The 19,827-nt window shown below is 43.3% G+C and overlaps 1 protein-coding gene across 6 annotated transcripts in view; it reads left to right on the plus strand.

Moving 5' to 3' along the window:
- The window catches only part of cacna1c (calcium channel, voltage-dependent, L type, alpha 1C subunit), a 79,843-nt gene that overhangs the window by 35,510 nt on the left and 24,506 nt on the right, over positions 1–19,827 (plus strand). For 4 of the 6 annotated variants that reach the window (XM_037242683.1, XM_037242684.1, XM_037242687.1 and 1 more), the window contains exons 4-10: positions 11,018–11,157; positions 13,917–14,056; positions 14,972–15,124; positions 15,562–15,761; positions 16,067–16,170; positions 18,753–18,840; positions 18,908–18,992. In XM_037242683.1, coding sequence (XP_037098578.1) covers positions 11,018–11,157; positions 13,917–14,056; positions 14,972–15,124; positions 15,562–15,761; positions 16,067–16,170; positions 18,753–18,840; positions 18,908–18,992 — 910 coding nt within the window. Of the gene's footprint in view, positions 1–11,017; positions 11,158–13,916; positions 14,057–14,971; positions 15,125–15,561; positions 15,762–16,066; positions 16,171–17,567; positions 17,672–18,752; positions 18,841–18,907; positions 18,993–19,827 lie in introns of all 6 variants that reach the window. The other 2 variants (XM_037242688.1, XM_037242685.1) reach the window with 1 other exon arrangement.

A 19,827-nucleotide genomic window follows, 5' to 3' on the forward strand; every position in this document is an offset into this window, starting at 1 on the left:
AACGCATCACAGCTTCATCTGCAAGATTTCATAGGTTTTTTTCTGCACATTTCCACGTGTGGGCTCACATTAAGAGCAGGAACTTTTATTGATCCTGACCATTCTTCCTCCCACCGTTCACTATCGCAACCACGCATGAATCATCACAGGAATTAAAAACTCGATGTCAAGTAGGCCTAAACGGTGAATTCATTAGAGAGAGGAAAAATTGAGCACCGTTGGCCATTTTACACAATTCGCATCTCAATTATCTCAAAGCTTTCGAATCCTTTCGGAGGAGCCTCTTATCTACGCTCCTTTGAGGAGGCTATGGATTTAATGAGGGGGATCAATATAGGAATATGGGCCTTCACCGGGTCTACTTCATTACTTTATCTAATTAAAAAGATGCATTCAGGCTCTACATCACAGTTTTATTCCGTCACATGTCGCCACCGCTTGAACATTCAGTCATAAAACACACACGTACGGTGACACAAGTGAGCAGATGGTAAAATGTCAGCGGATGGTTCAGCACCATGGCTTTGCATCACATTATCGTCACGCTTTGCGCCGCGGAGATGAAGAAGTGAGCGACGACAAAATATTTTTACGAAGTAAAACCATATAGTGACATTAAAACCGAAATGGAATCGAGGTGCTACTCTTCTCAACCTCCTCCTTTCTCCTCCGTGTGCTCTGTGGGAGCTGGAATGTGGGTCGATGTGAGGCAGAGGTGGGACAGTTTTAGATAACTTTATTAAAAATATCCCTCTCTATATCCCTCCTCGCTTGGCAGTATGCGTGTCTCGCCTCTTAAGACTCTCAAATGGAAGCTTACAAAACTTACTTGAAACTTGGTGTACCTAATAAAGTGGTTTAATCAATTAAGTCAAGTCAAGTCAAGTTTATTTGTATAGCCCTAAATCACAAGCAGTCTCAAAGGGCTTAACATAGACATAAATTGACAATTATTCTCAAAGCATCCCCTGATCTTATAAATTACTATATATATATATATATATATATATATATATATATATTAGTCCACTAATGACTATCCAGCAATGGAGGAGGAAGAGGAGGAGACGGAAGAGGAAGCAGGCTGGCTAATGAATGTGCTACCACAGCTGCAATCATTTATACTCTTATCTTTTATTAGCAGTGGAGGAAAACCTCCACGGCGTACAAATGTCACGTCAAAAAAGTCATTTTAAGACAAAGTGTTGTGAGTTAATAGCGGAGACGCTGTCCGGTTAAAAATAGAAGTTGCAGAGTTGTATTTTTATTTGTTGGGGGGTTCATATTGAGTTCCGCCGGAGCCTCACGGCAGTTGGGGATTAGTCCAATGTGGCGTAGCTACGAAATGCGCAGCCAAACAAGTAGCGTGTGACGCAAACGCTAACTTTTAAGTTGGTTAGCATCCGCGTCTCGGGCCGGGCCGCGCCGCTAACTGGGGTGTTTCTTCTCCCCTGTGGGAACTGCAAGAGGGAACAGAACGACATTTCAAATTTTTCATAATGACTCCCCAGGCTACTGCTCGTCGCCTGTCGGAGAAAGATTTGAGGTGCCATCTGTGTGCAAAACACGCAATTAACTAAACGCTCAGAATGACTTATCTGTTGAGTTATCTGACATACAGGCGGCGTATTGAGTGGATAAGCAAACACAAAAGGGCAAAGCTTCGTCTCTGTAAGTGCTCAAACACCCACGAGCACCGCGCACGTCCACGGAGTCTATTCTAAGGTACACGCCGCTTTGCTTTAAACAAATCACAGACCTCCATTGTTTAGATACGCAAGTGCATAGATGGATACACCACGCTAGCCGCTGTCTATTAATAGAACCTTCCTGAAAGTTAGGACAACTTGAGTTACACAACGTAGTAAAAAAAATGTGTATGTGCCTAACAGATAATTGGAATAACTGGTAAAGTCACGTGGCCACTTTATTAGGCACACCCACTGTATATACAGTGATCCCTCGATTTTTCGCGTTTCGTTTATCGCGGCTTCACTACATGGCGGATTTTTTTTCCAAATTAAAAAAACATTTAAAAATCAAAATAAAACTTCTAAATTGAGGAAACGTGTGTCTAACCTTTAGGACAATGTAGTATTGCTCCAAATGTTCATTTACATTCCTTTAGAAGTCCGTTTTCGCGTTTTAGCACAATCGTGAATTAGCATATTTATGCTAACTCGTTAGCCTGCCCAGTACTTCTTGTTGGTGACCGTACTTCGCGGATTTCACTTCTCGCGGATGGTTTTTGGAACCAATTATCCACGATAAACGAGGGATTACTGTACTTACAAAGAGAGCTAGCGTAACGCGTCTTTTTCATCGCCTTCGTAAGTCTCGATAAAAAGCAAAGGGCGGTGTGTCGTACGCGTGCTACGACAAGCGCGCTACACAAAGCAAAACATGGAGATAGATGTTTGTTACGATGGGCTTCATTACCCCCTCAAGGATGATTAATTGACATCATGGTGTTCATTGATCACACCTGCGACGGCGCCCGAGGCCTTTTGTCGCACGCCGAGCAGGCTGTCACAGAACACGAACACTCACACAAGTGGTTCTGTCGTACAAGCTAGCTAAGCTAACTAAGCTAGGCTGGTTAGCTGCTGCTACTTGTAGCGCTCTCGCTCATATTAAAAAACAGCAACGTTAAGCCATAACGTGTCGATTTTTCACCACGCTATTCAAAGCTAGCAGTTGTTTAATGGAATGTTACCTCAAGGAAAGGACTGAAGGGAAAAAAAATCTTTTATGGAGGGAAGTCAAGGTTGTGTCCGAGAGAAGCAGGAGAAGCAAAAAATGTTTCTTGTCAGGTGATGAATGAAGTACTAAAGTGGGTCAGTGCCCTGTCACAGCGCTGTGATTAAAAAGAACTTGTTGGATATTTACAATTCAGGCAGAGTAGGTAGCCAAATTGCATGTTGGGAAATTCAGTCAAATATTTTTGCTAAATTTTGCTAACCTGAAATTCCTGTATTTTCATGCTAACTGTATTGTCCCCCCGACTTAAAAACAACTCAGCAAATTGTCTACCCGGCAACAATGCAAATTGATATCAAGGGTTATGTACTATGAGGCATCATTCTTCTTGTGCATGTTTAGCTCTTTGTGTTTTGGCATCTGGATTAAATGTTGTCCTCTAAATCTTGAATGCTTATTACCCTCACTGCCCTTTACTGCGCCCTAGCGTGAAATCTCCATTTCGCTAAACTGCCGTCGCTCGACACTCGGGGACCCCACAAAGACAACCCTCTCAAAACCGTCCGAATCTTCTTCTTCTCCTGCCCCGATGTCAGCCATTTTAGTTGTGGGCCGGGATCTCACCTCGGGGTCAGTTTTCTCTGCCGGGAGATTGATGAGGCTCCAACTGCGTCTCCGATGGGACCGGCGTGGGGGGACAGGCTCCATCGAAGGCCGAACAAGCAGAACTAATGGGGACGCTCCGGAGGGAAGCAAGGCGGCGAGCTAGCGAAGGAGCGCGCACACTTGTGGCGCTTACAATATGCTCACGTTTAAGGCCCGATTAATAGATTGAGCATCTGGAGGCATTGTAGATCCTCTTCATCCTTTCTCCCTTGTGTCCTTTCATACATTCTCTAATTCATTTCAGCCGTCTTGGAGTTATTTGTCGCCGTCACTAGCGCGTCCTCTCGTGAAGGACGGCCATGATACCGAATCTGTATTTCCCGTTTGTCATGTTTGATCGTGTCCTTTTTTCTGCGGGTGTGTGCGCGCCGTGACGCCGAGTACAGTTTGTCCTCTCTTACGAAACAAGCCATTAGCACACATCTGTGCTCCCCACGGACCTAAACGACTGCTTGGCGTCTTTTTCTTCTGTGGTTAAAATGCAAATGTCTGCCGTGTGCGTTTTGTAACCGAAGGGTCAAGTTGAGAAAAGAAAGAGACCTTGTGATTATTAGACGGACAACAGATAAACGGCGGGCGAACAAAAGCGAGATAATGACGGGAGGGATGTAGCCGCGAGGATGGCTAGCATGCCAGACTCAGCGGGGGGTTCACATCACAGCGCTGGGTGGGAAGTTAATGAGAGGCGAACTCAGAAGTACACATGTAAACGCAGAGACACACAAGACGCAAGCTTCGACTTTAACAGGCGGAAAAGTTAGCAAAGAAAAACTGTAATGATCACAATAACAACTAAAGTTAGCGGTACTGTACACAAACCAATTAAGGGAGAGTGAGAAATGAAACACGTCCTTGCAGCCACATTGTCATCTGCTGCTGTGTTGACAGGCTGGGATCTATCGTCGTTAAAGGCTCGATGACAGGGTGGACATTTTTTGGCTATTGTTACCATGGTGAAATCCACTTAGCAACATGAAACAGTTAGCAATTTCTGAAAGATTTGTACAATTCATCATATATAGCATATAGCTTAAAAAAATGGAAATTTAATTTAAAAAATTGTACTATTTAAAAAAAAAAAAGGAGTACTGTTCAAATATACTTATGATAAGACCTCATCGTTTTATTATTCTGTTATGTCATAATGACTAAGTAATTCTGACCACGACGCCAAAGCACTCTATAGTGATATCGACCAAAAACCATAAGAAGGGGCTCGGTGACAAACCCTCACTGATTCCGCGCACACATCAAACTTATCTGTCCGCAAGCGCCATTCATCAACTGTTACTATTTATTATTATTTATTCTTACTATTTTTTATTTATTTATTATTATTATTATTATCATTATATTTATTTATATTATTATTTCATTATTATTATTTATTTAATTTAATTTATTGTGTGGGGTGTTGAAAAATTAATTAAAATTCAGAAAATACATTTTAAGAGACTTACTGGCCTAGTACTGTTCAAACATATGTCTACTTATGATAAGACCTCATCATTTTATTATTCTGCTAGTGTCATAATGACTAAGTAATTCTGACCATGACGCCAAAGCACTCTATAGTGATATCGACCAAAAACCATAAGAAGGGGCTCGGTGACAAACCCTCACTGATTCCGCGCACACATCAAACTTATCTGTCCGCAAGCGCCATTCATCGACTGAGTTTTTCACACACTATGCGTCACGTTATAATCATAACTCTCAGCGTATCGTTTTGCGGGAATACGAGGGTTCTTCACACCGAGTCTCTCCTCGCCTCATCCTTCATCTAAACTAATGTTCAGTTACATTCAGTGGAGTGAGGGTGCTAAAAGCCAGGTGGAAGGACTTCCAATAGGGTAAAAGCGAAGGCTTTTCAAAAGGCGAGAAACAGGTGGACTACAAACTGTCGAGTAGCACGCGAGGGAGAGGCCGAGGAAATGATTGGGAGCGGTGATGTGCTGACAAGACAGATGCGAGGCAGAAGGAAATGATTGGCCAAACAGCAGGAGGCCGACTTTGGCGGCACGGCGATGAGACGCAAGGGCAGTGATTACAACTTAACTGGCCTCGCACTGCAGGGGGCGGGGCTCCGGACACAGGTGGGGGGGGGCACAGGTGAAGGGGGATAGATTTAATTAGTCTGACAGGACAAGATTTGGAGGACATTGGTGGAAACACAAGGACAAGATTGATTTGAGAGGCCTTTTCGCACTGCACTTAGCATACCGGCAACGAATGTGTCTCAGTGTTCTGAGCTTCGGGACACACTAAAGATTTTATACGGTGATGCGTTTTGGGTTAGGGTTGAAATGCGGACTACTTCTTGATGCCTTTTTACTTCCTGCTAGGCAGCACTTCCATATAAGGGCACGCTAGCAACCGGGCATGTCGTCGTCTTATTGTTAGCGAGTGCAGTGCGAAAAGGGCCAACTTGAAATGTTTGACTCCAAAGTCATGCGAGATAAACTATGACAGATAATTGACCTGATGAAGCTAACGTATTAGATCTCATTATGCTATGCAGGTTTAGCTAACAACGCCCTAACGATCAACGATTCCCGAAGTCGCCATGGGAGTATTTCGCCAACTCACTGTGTCCATGTGTTTAATAACAAAAACCCCGCAATGGGGTTTCCTTATATTTCCTTTCCCCAACATATAAGATGAACTTGTAGCTTTCTGGAAGTTGGGATTGTCTTTTTATAGCGCGTGGGTCGTCGTTTTTCAACAGCGCTACTATGGCAACGGAAGGGGAGTGGGTGTTTGCAGTTAATCCTGTTCGGGTGTCATGGTGCCATCGCTAGGGGAACCGCGCTCATGCTCTTCAATGTTATTTCATCAACGCGTCTCATGCAAATGAAGCACACGGGACGATTAATTGCTCGATACCGGAGACGGCGATAATATCAGTAACACGACTTGAAGAAATACACCGAGTTGTTTACCGTTCTGTTTCTCTATTTTCACCGCATTGGTTTGGTTCCGCTCGACCGGTTGTCAACTAGGAAGGAATGATGGAGCCACATAAGACACACACACACTCGCACACACATTCGCGGGGCTTTTCCGGGGCTCTCGGAGGAGATTGAGGGGTATGTTCGGCCGTGATAGCGACCAAACAACAAATTCGCCGTGTCGTGAGAGAAAAGGAGGATTTCTTTGGTTTCACAGAACAGTGTGTGAGCCTTTTTTTTTTATTTGAATAGAAGCTCGAAAACACAACAATTTATTCTTAGTTGAGATCCATTTGGTGCATAGTTAGAGTGGCGCCTCGAGTTCCAAGTTTAATTCTTTAATTTAAAATACAGTGAGCCCTCGCTACTTCGCGTTTATCGGGGCTTCACTACATCGCGGATTTTTTTTCCAAATTAAAAAAACATTTAAAAGTCAAAATAAAACTTCTAAATTGAGAAAACGTGTCTAACCTTTAGGACAATGTAGTATTGCTCCAAATGTTCGTTTACATTCCTTTAGAAGTTCGATTTCGCGTGTTAGCACGATCGCGAATTAGCATCTTTCCGCTAACTCGTTAGCCTGCCCACTACTTCTTGTTGGTGCCCGTATTTCGCGGATTTCACTTATTGCGGGTGGTTTTTGGAACCAATTATCCGCGAAAAACGAGGGATTACTGTATTTGTATCTCAAATGGTCATTGAAATGAATGGCTCATTTCATTCCATTGCTTTTCATTCTATTGAATCATGTGGCAAATTGTCTCCATCGTGTTTTAAGCATTCTTTCTTTCAGTTTGCTTCCTGACTTTTATTTATATTCCCTAACGGAGCAACATGGCTCACACATACGCACGCCTGAAGTCACGCACGACGATCTCGTAATCTATCTTCGGCTGTCAGTTTAGCGAGCAGCATCTCGACGCGCGACGGCTGCGTCGCCGCGCCGCTTTTGCTTTGTCTTCATTTGCACCTCGGCGCTCGTACCTCACGGAAAGAAAAAGAGCTTCAAGTCGTTCACCTTCACTGTTTCATTATCTTCCAAGCTTTCTTTTACCGCTTCATCTCCTTTTCTTGTCTCGCAAGGTTCTCTCTCCTTCTTGCTCGCCCGTGCACATATGCGGGCTGTCTGTAGGAGATGATTTATGCTTCTGTGTTCTTTTATTTTTAGACCAATTACTCAGTTTCACGCTCTCTCCTTCTTTCTCTGCTCGCTTCTAAATATCGTCCTCCCTTTTTTGACACCTTTGCCTGTATTTACAGGCACTTTTATGATGTTGATTTTACCCCCGCCCCCTTCCCTCCCTCTTGCTCTAAAAGCGAGCGGGTCAGGTTGAATAAAACTCACTTCGTTTGGATGTGGGGACCGTATTTGGCCTTGTCGGCGCTCCGGGCGCCCTAACCCGAAGCAGAGGAAAGAAAAGCACATGAAGACAGTGAATTAATGAATAATTAATCCCAGACAATAAAAGCTTAATGGTAATGCATTTCCCGTCTGTTTGCTCGGCGCAGAGGCGGAGCCGGCGCGCCTGATTTGTTCGAAAGTGACGTGATTAATAAATGAAGAAACTCTGATGTGTCGCTGTGAGGTGATGAACATTTTTGTTTGCATAAAAATAGAGAAGCAAGATTTACGTTAGCTATACGTTCCGTTGAAATTAGGTTTCGGTGGTGGTGTCAGCTTTAACGGCCTCTTTCCAATCAGTGCATGGTGATCTAGCAAGGGTCAAAGGTCGTGCCTATACACGAGCTCGGAAATTCTCATCTTGAACGAGATAATCCCTTCCAGAGCTAAAGTCTGTTAATTGAAATGGTGGCAAGTGTGCAATCCTAGCGTGTTTCGCTACACACCTTTTAAGAATATTTTTAATGATGTTACATTTGATTTTAATTGATTTTAATACATTTTTGAATGGGTATTTTATTTTGTGCAATTGTATTAAAAGAAATGCATGGATTTACAATTAGACTGATGATTTTGATTCATTAAATCGTTTTATAATATATATTTTTATTGGTAGTTTTGGTCAATTGACACTATAGAATCCGATTATTTTTATAAACTGTTTTCTATTTTTCATTTTTTTATCTAATTGCTTTAAAAGGTAAATTGATACTATAATCTCTGAAAGGTGTTTTTTTTTTGCAGATTTGACATTAAATTTCAATATTATTTCTTAATTTCTATTTTAGTTTATTTTGGAATATTGTTTTATATTTTTATGGTTTCATTTCTCGTATTTATTTCTTCATTCCTAACTTAATTTAAGTTTTTTTTTTTACTTTTTACAAAAACTTCTATTTTGTGCTTATTATTCTGCTCTTTTCTGAGGAACGCTGTACACACACACACTTACACACACAAACAATCGCACACAATAGCAGAAGCGGACTGTGACACAAATGTAGCAATTAGGACGATGTGATGCGGGTATTCTCGGTACAGCGCTGATCAGTGTCATCTGCGTGCGGGTAAGCGCAACTGCCGCTGCGGCCGCAGCCCGCAGTTTCCATGGTAACTTGGGAACCCATCTTGGTCTCTATGGTAACTTGTGGTTGGCACCCAGGAAGAAAGATTGAGCAAGAGAGTGGGTGTGAAAACAAGAAAGAAAGAAAGAAAGAGATGAGGTGGGAACACTGGGGGGCAAAAAAAATGAATGATGACCAAGAGAAAACAAGAACAGTGCACAGAAAGTCTTCATGTGTGAGGAATAATAAGAAAACTTTGGCAACTGCATTGATGGAGAAAAAAAAAAGTTACTCTCACACGTGCGGCTTCAAAATGGTTCATCCTGGCGAACACGCAAGCAAGCAGAAGGTCAAGGCGAAAGGGAACGAGGGCCACCGTGCGATAGAATGTCAATGCTGTAATCCGATTGGCTGCGCTGATGGATTGGCGGCTGAGTTGACCTATTACACTTAACCGAATTATTGCGGCGACGCGTTCACCTTTCCGCTCTGCCTGCTTTCATCCATCCATTCATCTGTCCATCCTCTCTTCTTTCACCCTTTCATTGCTAACCAAATTACTTGCCCCTCCCCTTTATCGATTTTGCCCTTTGCGAGGCCGCATGAACGGAAGACGTGTGTGTTGCCCGTGCGTGTGTGTGTGTGTGTGTGTGTGTTTGTGTTTGTTATACTCCCGCACGTGCGGGCTCAGATGCCCCTACCACATGTTCTTCATTTTTATTAGACGTCAGAGCATCAAGCAGGCCTGTCACTGGCAGATTCATAATTAGACTGCTCGCTGTGTGTCGGAAAGTGATGAATATAAAAACAATTGTTGAGCCCCTTCTGCAAGTGACACTTAAAAAAAAAAAGGAATAAATATAATAAAGGTGTTAAATGTAAAGTCTCTCACCTTGCGACGCAAATAAGAAGGACCAGCTCCACTGAAGCTGAAATTTTTTAATTGCCTTTCAAGGATGTTGTCTTTCAAACACTTCATAATCATCATCCCATAATCGGTGCTAATTAAATTACCTGAATTACCATGACGACGCAAGTAGACTATTGATTTGGTCTCATTTGCTACCTTCAATTGACTTTTTGTCATTTCTCTGACCAAAAAGTAAGTGTACAGTGTCGCTGATAAATATTTCAAATTTGATCGATTCGATTGATCTATATAAAAGGTCTACACACCCCTGTTCAAATTTTTTTTGTCATAGAGACCATGATGTCATTTTAAAAATGTTAACAATAAAACTTAACTTTTTTTAAGGGAAAGTAAAAAAAAAAAGAAGAAATAATTTGGTTGCATAAGTGTGCACACCCTCACAACAAGATTTTAATTGCATTGGAGAGGTCACAAAGCACCATGTGCCATTGAAATAGGGGTGTGTAGACTTTTACTATAAACTGTAGAACAGAACACGTCTCGGTGTACACTCGCCGAAAAGTTTGTTGTTCTGACGTCAAAGCACATATTTGCACACTTTGTGTGATGTCTGACACAAAATGCTTAAGGTCACCGTTTAGCCAACTTGTAGCTTCAGCGTCAGGTTCCTCTGGTTCCTCCCACAGCAGTCTGCTGAGATCCGTTTAACCCCGGGGGCCCGAGCCAGGCGCGAGCGTGCGACCATGGGAAAGCACCAAGACACGCTCAAGGGGCAGTTTGGACAGAGTGATGGATGAAAGCAGATATTTTTGTGTTTTTAAAAATGAATCAGAGAGCGAGCGGGTGCAAGCAGCTCCTTGTTGATTTGGTATCTTAGTTCCGCATGGTTGCCTTATGAAATTATTTATATAACGTGACAGATGATGAGGTGGAGAAGAAAAGTCCTTGTTGTGACGACGCTTGTAATGTTATGTAATCCCGCCCCCTAAATTCTGTTAAGGCCGTTTTGGGCCGTTTCCCAGGACCCCCCTCTCAGTCAGGGGTCACGGCTACAATAACAACGTCTGCAGAAAAACTCATGAAGTGTGTGTGTGTGCGTGCGTGTTTGTGTGCAGTTGCGAGACGTGTGAATCCTTGTTTAAATAATCAAGATGCTTTGTTAATGACGCAAAAAACTTTGTTCTCCAAAGATGGATGGATGGATGGATGGATGGATGGATGGATGGATGGATGGATGGATGGATGGATGGATGGATGGATGGATGGATGGATGGATGGATGGATGGATGGATGGATGGATGGATGGATGGAGGTGTTTTATGTAATGTATGAAAATAAACACGTGTTGTGTGCTCCCCTGCAGGAGCGCGTGGAGTATTTATTCCTCATCATCTTCACCGTGGAGGCGTTCCTAAAGGTGATAGCCTACGGCCTGCTCTTCCACCCTAATGCCTATCTGAGGAACGGCTGGAATCTGCTCGACTTCATCATCGTAGTGGTCGGGTGAGTCAGCGGCGATTGTTCTTCTTCCCCTCACCCCTTCTTTTTTTTTTTTTTTTTTTTTTTTTTTTTTAACTCATTTCTTAACAGAATTCCTCAGTGACCTCATGACCGCTCCGACAATGGAGCAGTTTCTTTCTCTGTGTGACAGCTTTGCAATGGCAGCGTGAGTGAGTCACAAAGGCCCCCGTTTCCCATAACCGTAAAGTAATCTTTCACAGTGAATCTAGTTTTAAAGCCGCACTAAACCTTGGCCTCCAGTGGATTGGTGAGCTTTAAACTGATTAGCTTGTTAGATGCTGATAGCAAGAGCTCAGCAACTATGGCTGCTAAGCTTCTGCATGTGTGTCTTTGACTATGAATGTGTGTGTTGGCTAGCATCACGGTGCTAGCGCCTCTGGCATAAACACAACCTGTACCATCCTTAGACGGTTATCTCGCCTTTCTGTTTGCTTGTCTGAAGCTTTTGCTGTCTACGTCTGGACGGAGGCTTTTATGCTTACAAAAGAAGCGCCGCCACGGCGCTCGTGTTCTACTGTACGAGTGATGAGTTCTTTCTCTGACCTTGGCTGAGTGTGGATCAAGGAATATTGTCAGTCTGTGTTTTAGGAATGTCACCTTTTAACAACAGAGCAGGTCTCCCCCAATTAGCCCCTGGTAAACATCAATAACACCAATTAGCTTCCTACCGGCAGATTGTTCCTTGAAAGTGACACTGAGCACTTAATGGACTCGATATTAAGTGCTACGATGGACGACGAAAGATTTTTTTCGGTTGACTATCATGGGAGTAAAGTCGATCGAGTCAAAGCCGATGAGTTGATGACATAAATTTTCAGCATTGTGCAGCGAATATTAGCCTAAGCTAATGAAGCTAACCGCTATTTGTTGCTTGGATAGTTGCAGACTTAACAAGGAGTACAGTAATCCCTCATTTATCGCGGATAATTGGTTCCAAAAACCACCCGCGATAAGTGAAATCCGCGAAGGATGGTCACCAACAAGAAGTACTGCGCAGGCTAACAAGTTAGCGGAAAGATGCTAATTTGTGACCGTGCTAACACGCGAAAACGCACTTCTAAAGGAATGTAAACGAACATTTGGAGCAATACTACATTATCCTAAACACGTTTCCTCAATTTAGAAGTTTTATTTTGACTTTTAAATGTTTTTTTAATTTGGAAAAAAAATCCGCGATGTAGCGAAGCCGCGATAAACAAAACGTAGCGAAGGATCACTGTAGTAACATTCCCAGATTGCCTTTAATCAGTTCAAAATGATTGTACAGACATCAGAAATTATATATGGAACAGAATCAAAAAAATATTAGTCAAAACACTGACGCATAAATACACATTCCCCTCTTCATGTCTCACACTGCGCATATCCAGAATATGTTCATCTCGCTGCGTATGAGTGTGTCGTCTTAATGCCAGCCAGCCCGTGTGTGTGTGTGTGTGTGTGTGTGTAAGTGTGGAAATGAAAAATGACAGTGTATGCGCCCCTCTGGAATGGTCAGCATACGGGTGAAAGAGTTTGTCCCAGTGCCAAAGCTTGAAGACACGCAGACAAAAGCTGTAATTGTCTTTTAATGCCACGTCGGAGCAAAAATGCAAATCAGCGGGATCCTTGACGCGCTTTTTACAGACAGTGTCAAAGGCAGGCGGGAGTCTAATTGAGAGGCAGGTTGAGTGACACGGAGATGGTTTTTAAGTGCTCTTTTCAAATGGTCATTTCATGTGTGCTAATTGATAATTGCCCATGACTAATGTGCACTGAGTGGCCTTTGAGGCAGCCGCAGATGGGGAAAAAAATGGTATTGTATGGTAATTTCGGAGTGGTGAGAGGTGAGGTAATTAGCTCTGCTTAATGTACATGCTTTCAATCCTAAAGTCTTCATTTTCATCGGGGATTGGTAATTACTAGCTATCTAGCCTTAATTTTGCTCTTATTTTGATTCACGGCAGCTCGCTCCCGGCAGTTAGCATCACGTGCATTAGCTCTGCGAGCGATATACGTTAGCTGTGTCACCTTGTGTACATTAGCTCTGCTTAATTTATTATTTTTTTATTTTAATTTATTTCAACACTAAAGCCTTAATTTTCATTGGAAGATTAAAAATGACCAGCTAGCTAGTTTACTTTAGATTTTTTTTTTCACTTTAGCTAGTGCCCAGTAGTGTACAACACGCGCAGCTAGCTCTGCTAGCAACACACGAGCTCCGTGTCACAGAGTTCACAGCCTTAATAAATTCACTTTTAACTTTGCAACATTTCAAGCCAAGTGTTATGGCAGCAGATGAAAAAAATATTATTATCGTCATGGCGGAAGGACAAAATAATGATTGTGTTTATATTCTATCTCGCTGCTGGTATTCCTCCGAGAAGCACTTTAAATGATATCTCCAGCCATTTAGAAAAATACATAAAGTTTCCACGCTCGGTTAATGTCTCAGTTTAGTCCATTTAAATTATTAATAAACTAATGGATAGTTTAAATCCAGGGTTGGTGAATTCAATTTTGCAGGGCCTGGAGTTGAAATTAAAGTTAAAAGCGGGTCAAATGAGGCCTGCACTCTTGTTTATTTCCTGTTCAAACTCTTACAGTTGTTTATTTGCACATAAATAGTCAGATTTCACTGTGTGCGTTGAGTCCCATGCCAAATACGCATCACAACACCAATAAACATTTGTTTATTTGGAGTAGGATATCAATATTATGATTCTATTTTTGGAATTATTTCCATTTTTTTGTTTTTGTAGGTTGTTCAGCGCCATCTTGGAGCAGGCCACCAAGGGTGACGGGGCCGCTCCGATCGGAGGCAAGGCGGCGGGTTTCGACGTCAAGGCTCTGAGGGCATTCCGAGTACTCCGACCCCTCCGATTGGTCTCCGGAGTACCTAGTAAGTACACGGAGTGGTAGAGGAAGGACAAAGCTACACAATCGAAGCGTCTGGGGATCAGGTGCGGCTGAAGATGGGGATGAAATGAAGCACTGAGCCGGTATTGACGCTAGCCGCAATAACACACAATAAACAAACACACTTTTGTCTACCTGCGCTTTATCTGATCTCCTCCTGTTTGCTCTCCTGTTGGATTATTGATTTCTTTGGCCGCTAACGCAGATGGGCTCACAGACAACTTATCTGCCGCTTGTAACGTGCGTGTGTTCATGTGTGTGTGTTCGTGTGTGGTGGGCGTGTGCATTGTTCCCATGCTGCACCACAACCGTGACCCTTTCCACTTGCCATTAAATTGGTGTCATGGTGACTGTGTTTTTGAGAATTTTGTCCATGGACAGCCGCTGTGGCTTGTAAAAAATGAGTGTGTAGGTGTTATGGAAAACATTTTCACCTCTATTGCTTAAATATATTTTTAAGAGAAAAAAAACAAAAATTGGCTAAGGTTAAAAAAGTTTACACTTCCTGTCCAGAAAAAAATGGAAAATACCCAAAAGTCAATCTGGCCTGGTTCTTGTGGAGGTTCAAAGATTTCAAAGGGGGTCCTGTGCCCCCGCTGCCCCCCTCTAGCACTGCCTCTGAAAATAATTTACCATTTTGTCAACATTGTGAACTGCAGTTTTTCTTATCTTATTTTTCTCATTAAAAAATAGTCATCTTTAAAATAATGACCAATTGCAGTATTGTCCAACATTTTTGCAAAAGTTAGCAGCACATCATCCAATTCGAACATTCGAACACATTTTTTTTTGTAGCGATGCCTACTAAATTGTCTTTCAAAACATTGAAATGATACATTATGATCTACATCTTGCTTCTTTATGACATTCCCGGTTGTCTCGTGTGTGTGCTCCCCAGGTTTACAGGTAGTTTTGAATTCCATCATCAAAGCCATGGTCCCCCTGCTCCACATCGCCCTCCTGGTCCTCTTCGTAATCATCATCTACGCCATCATCGGCTTGGAGCTCTTCATGGGCAAGATGCACAAGACCTGCTATCACGACCACACAGGTACACAACACACACGCTTCAAGCTATCATATTCATTAAATATTTAATATGGTGGCGAGTATGAAGGATTTTAGCAATAATTGCTAGCAATGATGATTGAAGCAATTTTCAATAAAGGCCCCCCAGGTGTAAATTGACTTGAGTGGTATGATGGTGATGTTAGAGGTCCCCTGAGAGGCTTTAGCGCTCTGCTGGGTAAGTGCTGCCATATACATCAACCCCCTGTAGAGAGCTTTGTCAAATTAGCACAGCGCCGTTTCGCAATTTTTTTATTTTATTGATATTGCTATTGATCGATTCTATATTTGAATCTTAAAGCTGTCTTATTTTTTTGGTTGTGTTACAAAATACATTTTTGTCATTTTCTTACTTGAAGGGTCATTTTATTTCCCTTAAGTTAAATCACATCAAACGTGAAATGTGATGCTCCCCTTCAGGCACCATAGCGGAGGAAAAACCGGCGCCGTGCGCGCCCAAGTTGGCGTACGGGCGACACTGTGACCAAAACAGGACCGATTGCAAGATGGGCTGGGAAGGCCCTAACGACGGCATCACCAACTTTGACAACTTCGCCTTCGCCATGTTGACCGTGTTCCAATGCATCACCATGGAGGGCTGGACCGACGTGCTGTACTGGGTGAGCCGGGCACCAGCATGGATATGGGTGCTTTGATTGACACTTCAGGTGTTGGTATTTACACGCCATGGGAAGCTTCCAATCTACACCCCCGCCGCTAGCACACTGTTTTCCTCCATCTTGAAAAATTTATATCTCACAAATATACTAACAAGCACCTCTTGAATGCATCAATTTCCGAATGCCGACACCTCTTTGCCATTTGATCGTCCACGCTCACCTTAACACGGCAGATATTTCTATTAACCGCCCCCGTCCTCTTCCTTCTTCCTCCCCCTCTGTCTGTCCATCTGTCCGTCTCTCAGATGCAGGATGCTATGGGCTATGAGCTGCCGTGGGTCTATTTTGTCTCTCTCGTCATCTTCGGCTCCTTTTTCGTCCTCAATCTCGTTCTGGGGGTGTTGAGTGGGTAAGCGCTTCTGCTTTGTTGTCTTGTGTGTGTAGATGAAGAAGTGTGCAGCCAGACTCCCACCACCAAACATTTTAAGAGCACCGCCTCCTCATCTCCTTTATTGAAGTGGGAACGTATTACGTGAATGTAAAACTCTTCCCGCTTGTTGCAGGTGTCACGTCCCAATACTTCTGTCCATTTACTTTGCGCGTTTTACCATAAATCCTCCCAAATAACATGTCAAAGCGAGCGTCGTCTCGTTTGCGGTGAAAGCCAAACAAGTGTAATTGTCATCATCCATCATAAAGTAACGTGGCGCGGACCGAAACAATTGATGGATATTCTAAGGCGAGCAACTTTATTACTTATGGAGCAGCACACACACACATTGCACACACTCGGGTATGAAACTAGCAGTAGCGTAGCCATCTGTTATGTTCCTGTCATTTAAGCGCGAGAGGCCGTCACAACCGATTGAAGACGGACAGACACGCATCCAAACTGTGTATTCTATTCCACATCCGAGTCAGCGCTGTACGGTTCACGTCAGGTTAAGTCGACGTCGTACCCGCCCCGTGAGAATAAAAGAGCCAAAAACGTGTTTTAAATAAGTGCTCGTCCGGCAGGCGACCTGGGTTGCTTTGTCGAGTACAAGCACCACCCGGCCTGTCGGGACACGCCGGGCTTTAAATAATTCACCCCCTGGGTCGGCTGTGGAGGCGGAACACAGCAACACAACAGGAGGGATAAAAAAAGTCGGGATTCACTTTTTTTAACGTCCAGTTGAAGGGTAACAAACAAGGAGAATTACACCCTGTGTGTTAGCTTAATGCTAACAGATAATGGGAAACACCATAGACAGGCTAACGAATCACAGAAGTATTTATCCTCTGCGAAGAATGACTTGTTCAGCCTTGTGTTTGTATTACACTGCCCCCTAGTGGCCAAATTGTGATTAATAGAAGGAGCAGCACATCTATTGAATTGAGACAAAAAAATTATATTTAATGACATTATCGTAACAAATTCATTTGGGAAGATGATTTCTTAAAAGATTTTTGGGAAAAGAGATCAAGTGATGTATTGAGGACTGCAGGTCCAGGGGAGTCTCGCTGCACATTTTGTGACTATAATGCCTCCTCTCTTGAGTAATTAATTAAGCAGGCAATTAGCTGCTTTGAGGTTGAACCTCCAGCTCCCTTTCAAGAAGGACACCTGCTCCCGTTGCGAGCCGGCGTTCTAAAATGAGCCGTCTTGTGTATTCATGAATTCATGAAGTGCCGCTGGCCAAACGCCGAGGATCCTACACGAGTGACACATCCCGAGCAATTACCGAGGATCTAACCCTTTTCCTTAAACCCCCCTCCTCACCCCCTCCCCTTTCCATTCTTCTATTGTTGTTGTGTCTCCACCAGGTGAATGATGCAGTAGGGTACAAGTGGCCGTGGGTGTATTTTGTCACCTTAATCATCATTGGATCCTTCTTTGTGCTTAACTTGGTTCTGGGGGTTTTGAGCGGGTAAGGGTTAGGGTCCGAGATCACTTCAGACTAATCTCTTCTTTTCACGCCTTCAGTTGAATTCGAAAGCACATTGTAAATCATTCAGCCCAACTTTTCCGGAGACTTCAAGGCTTGTTTTATCGAGATGCTCTCATCTGGTGATGTTGAATCCAAAGTCCCATGTATGTTTGAATCATTATCCTCGCAGCCAACTGCGGTGAAATCGTACTTAAGCATCTGGCTCTTCGAGTCGAGCAACCCCGACAACTTTACGGATATTAACTCTCCGACGGCCATGTTGCTTTGCTGACTTTTTTGGAATGGCATGACACGGTTAGCGGTGTTTGGTGGGGGTAAAATCTGTTTGGCGCAAATAACTCGAGGTGGCTCGGCTGTCTGTCGGACTCTTTGTCTGACTCGTGACTAATGATGCCGTTAACGCACTACACAGCCTGACCTTTTCCCAACTACTTCATTCGCAGTGTGTTCGAGGAAAGAAGGGAGACTGGCGTGATAATTTATAGCTAACCAGGAAAGGTCCAAACTGTCAACAAGACCATTTCTGTAGCTTGTTTGTTTACATGGACAAAGTGTTATGTGAAGATGAACAGTTGGCGCTAAGTGCTAATTAGCCAACTCGTGTTATTCAAACTAATCAGGTAAGGCTAGGGGAAGAATTTTTAGAATGTCGCCAATCCCTGATCAAAACAATACCCTTTGTACAAATTCCAGGGGGGCTCGTATAGACCCTTGAGGTACTCCCCCCCCCCAGTGACAAGCCAAATATAGCGCCTTCTTCTGAGAGTGCAGGCACTGTTTAATAGTGTTCCCTGTGAATTGAGTCACCTAAATGCTACATGAGGACTGCGAAATATGTGGTTAGTTTATTTAGGATGTGAAAAAATAAGTGATTTATCTCCCGTGTACACACTAACACTCTATAGCTCTTTCTCTTGACAGGTTTTCCCTCCTTCCACCTCCACCTCATCCAAAATGCGTATTTCTTTGAGCAAGACTTTCACCCTGGATTTGTTTTGCTGTCTCTCTCCCGCTATGAATCCTGGATGTGAATCCTGGCACCGTCCTCGCTCGCTTCCAGAGAGTTTTCCAAGGAAAGGGAGAAGGCCAAGGCACGAGGCGACTTCCAGAAACTCCGAGAAAAACAGCAGCTGGAGGAGGATCTCAAGGTAGGCTGTCTGGATAAAAATCTCAAAATGCTAATTATATGCTAAATGTGTTTTTTGGTGAATGCAGGGCTACTTAGACTGGATCACTCAGGCTGAAGATATCGACCCAGAGAATGAAGAGGAGGGTCTGGATGACGATAAACCCAGAAACTGTGAGTCCTCGTCCGTCCATCCTCCTTGTGGCTCAAGTCTTTGGGGCTTAGTCCAACAATAGGTATTAAACTAGTTCAGAGCACCGCTGAGGTTGGAGGCAGCGGATTTGAAAGGCTTTTAGCCCCCGGGAGACGCCGCTGGTTCTCAGAGTGCTTGAGCAGTTGTGGAACGTTTCCTCATCACAGCGTCGCTGTCTAATCAAGGCAACTCTGTATTTATTATGAGAAAGAACTTTGTTGACAGGAGTCCAGTTTGATTCCAAGAGTGTGGCGGTAGTTCTTTATTTTATTTTATTTTTTTTCATTCACATGCAGCGTCTGACTCCAGAGGGTTTTACAATAAGCGTTTGAGATGACAGTGAGGGGAGCTGCCGGCGGCCAAAGACTGACAGAAGCAATAAAAAGCAATGTATCACTTGATAACAGTCCCCCACCCACCTTCTAGTCTCCATCAATGCCGCCTCCATGGAAGCGTCCTTCACTTTCTCCAATGCCACTCAAGTATCTCTCGATCTTTTTTTTTTTTTTTTTTTTTTTTCCCCGACCATTTCCAGTTGGCTGCCGCCCCATTCTCGGCACTCGAGTTCCTTTTGGCAGAGGATATTTCCTTTCTCCAACACTAAATGACCAATCCGCTTTTTTTTTTTGTCAGCTTGTAACAAACAGACAAATTTGTTTGTTAAGACAAGAGACGTAAAAACGCGACAGCTGTCGCTACGAGACAATATACCTGCAATGTTTGCACATGAAAGACTGCAATTTGCAGCTTTTAATATCCCTGAGAGCTGTGAAATCACAAAAGAGGCTTCGAGTCGGCTTAGAAATCCAACCCTAT

The sequence above is a fragment of the Syngnathus acus genome, chromosome 23, assembly GCF_901709675.1.
Source record: "Syngnathus acus chromosome 23, fSynAcu1.2, whole genome shotgun sequence".
NCBI lineage: Eukaryota > Metazoa > Chordata > Actinopteri > Syngnathiformes > Syngnathidae > Syngnathus > Syngnathus acus.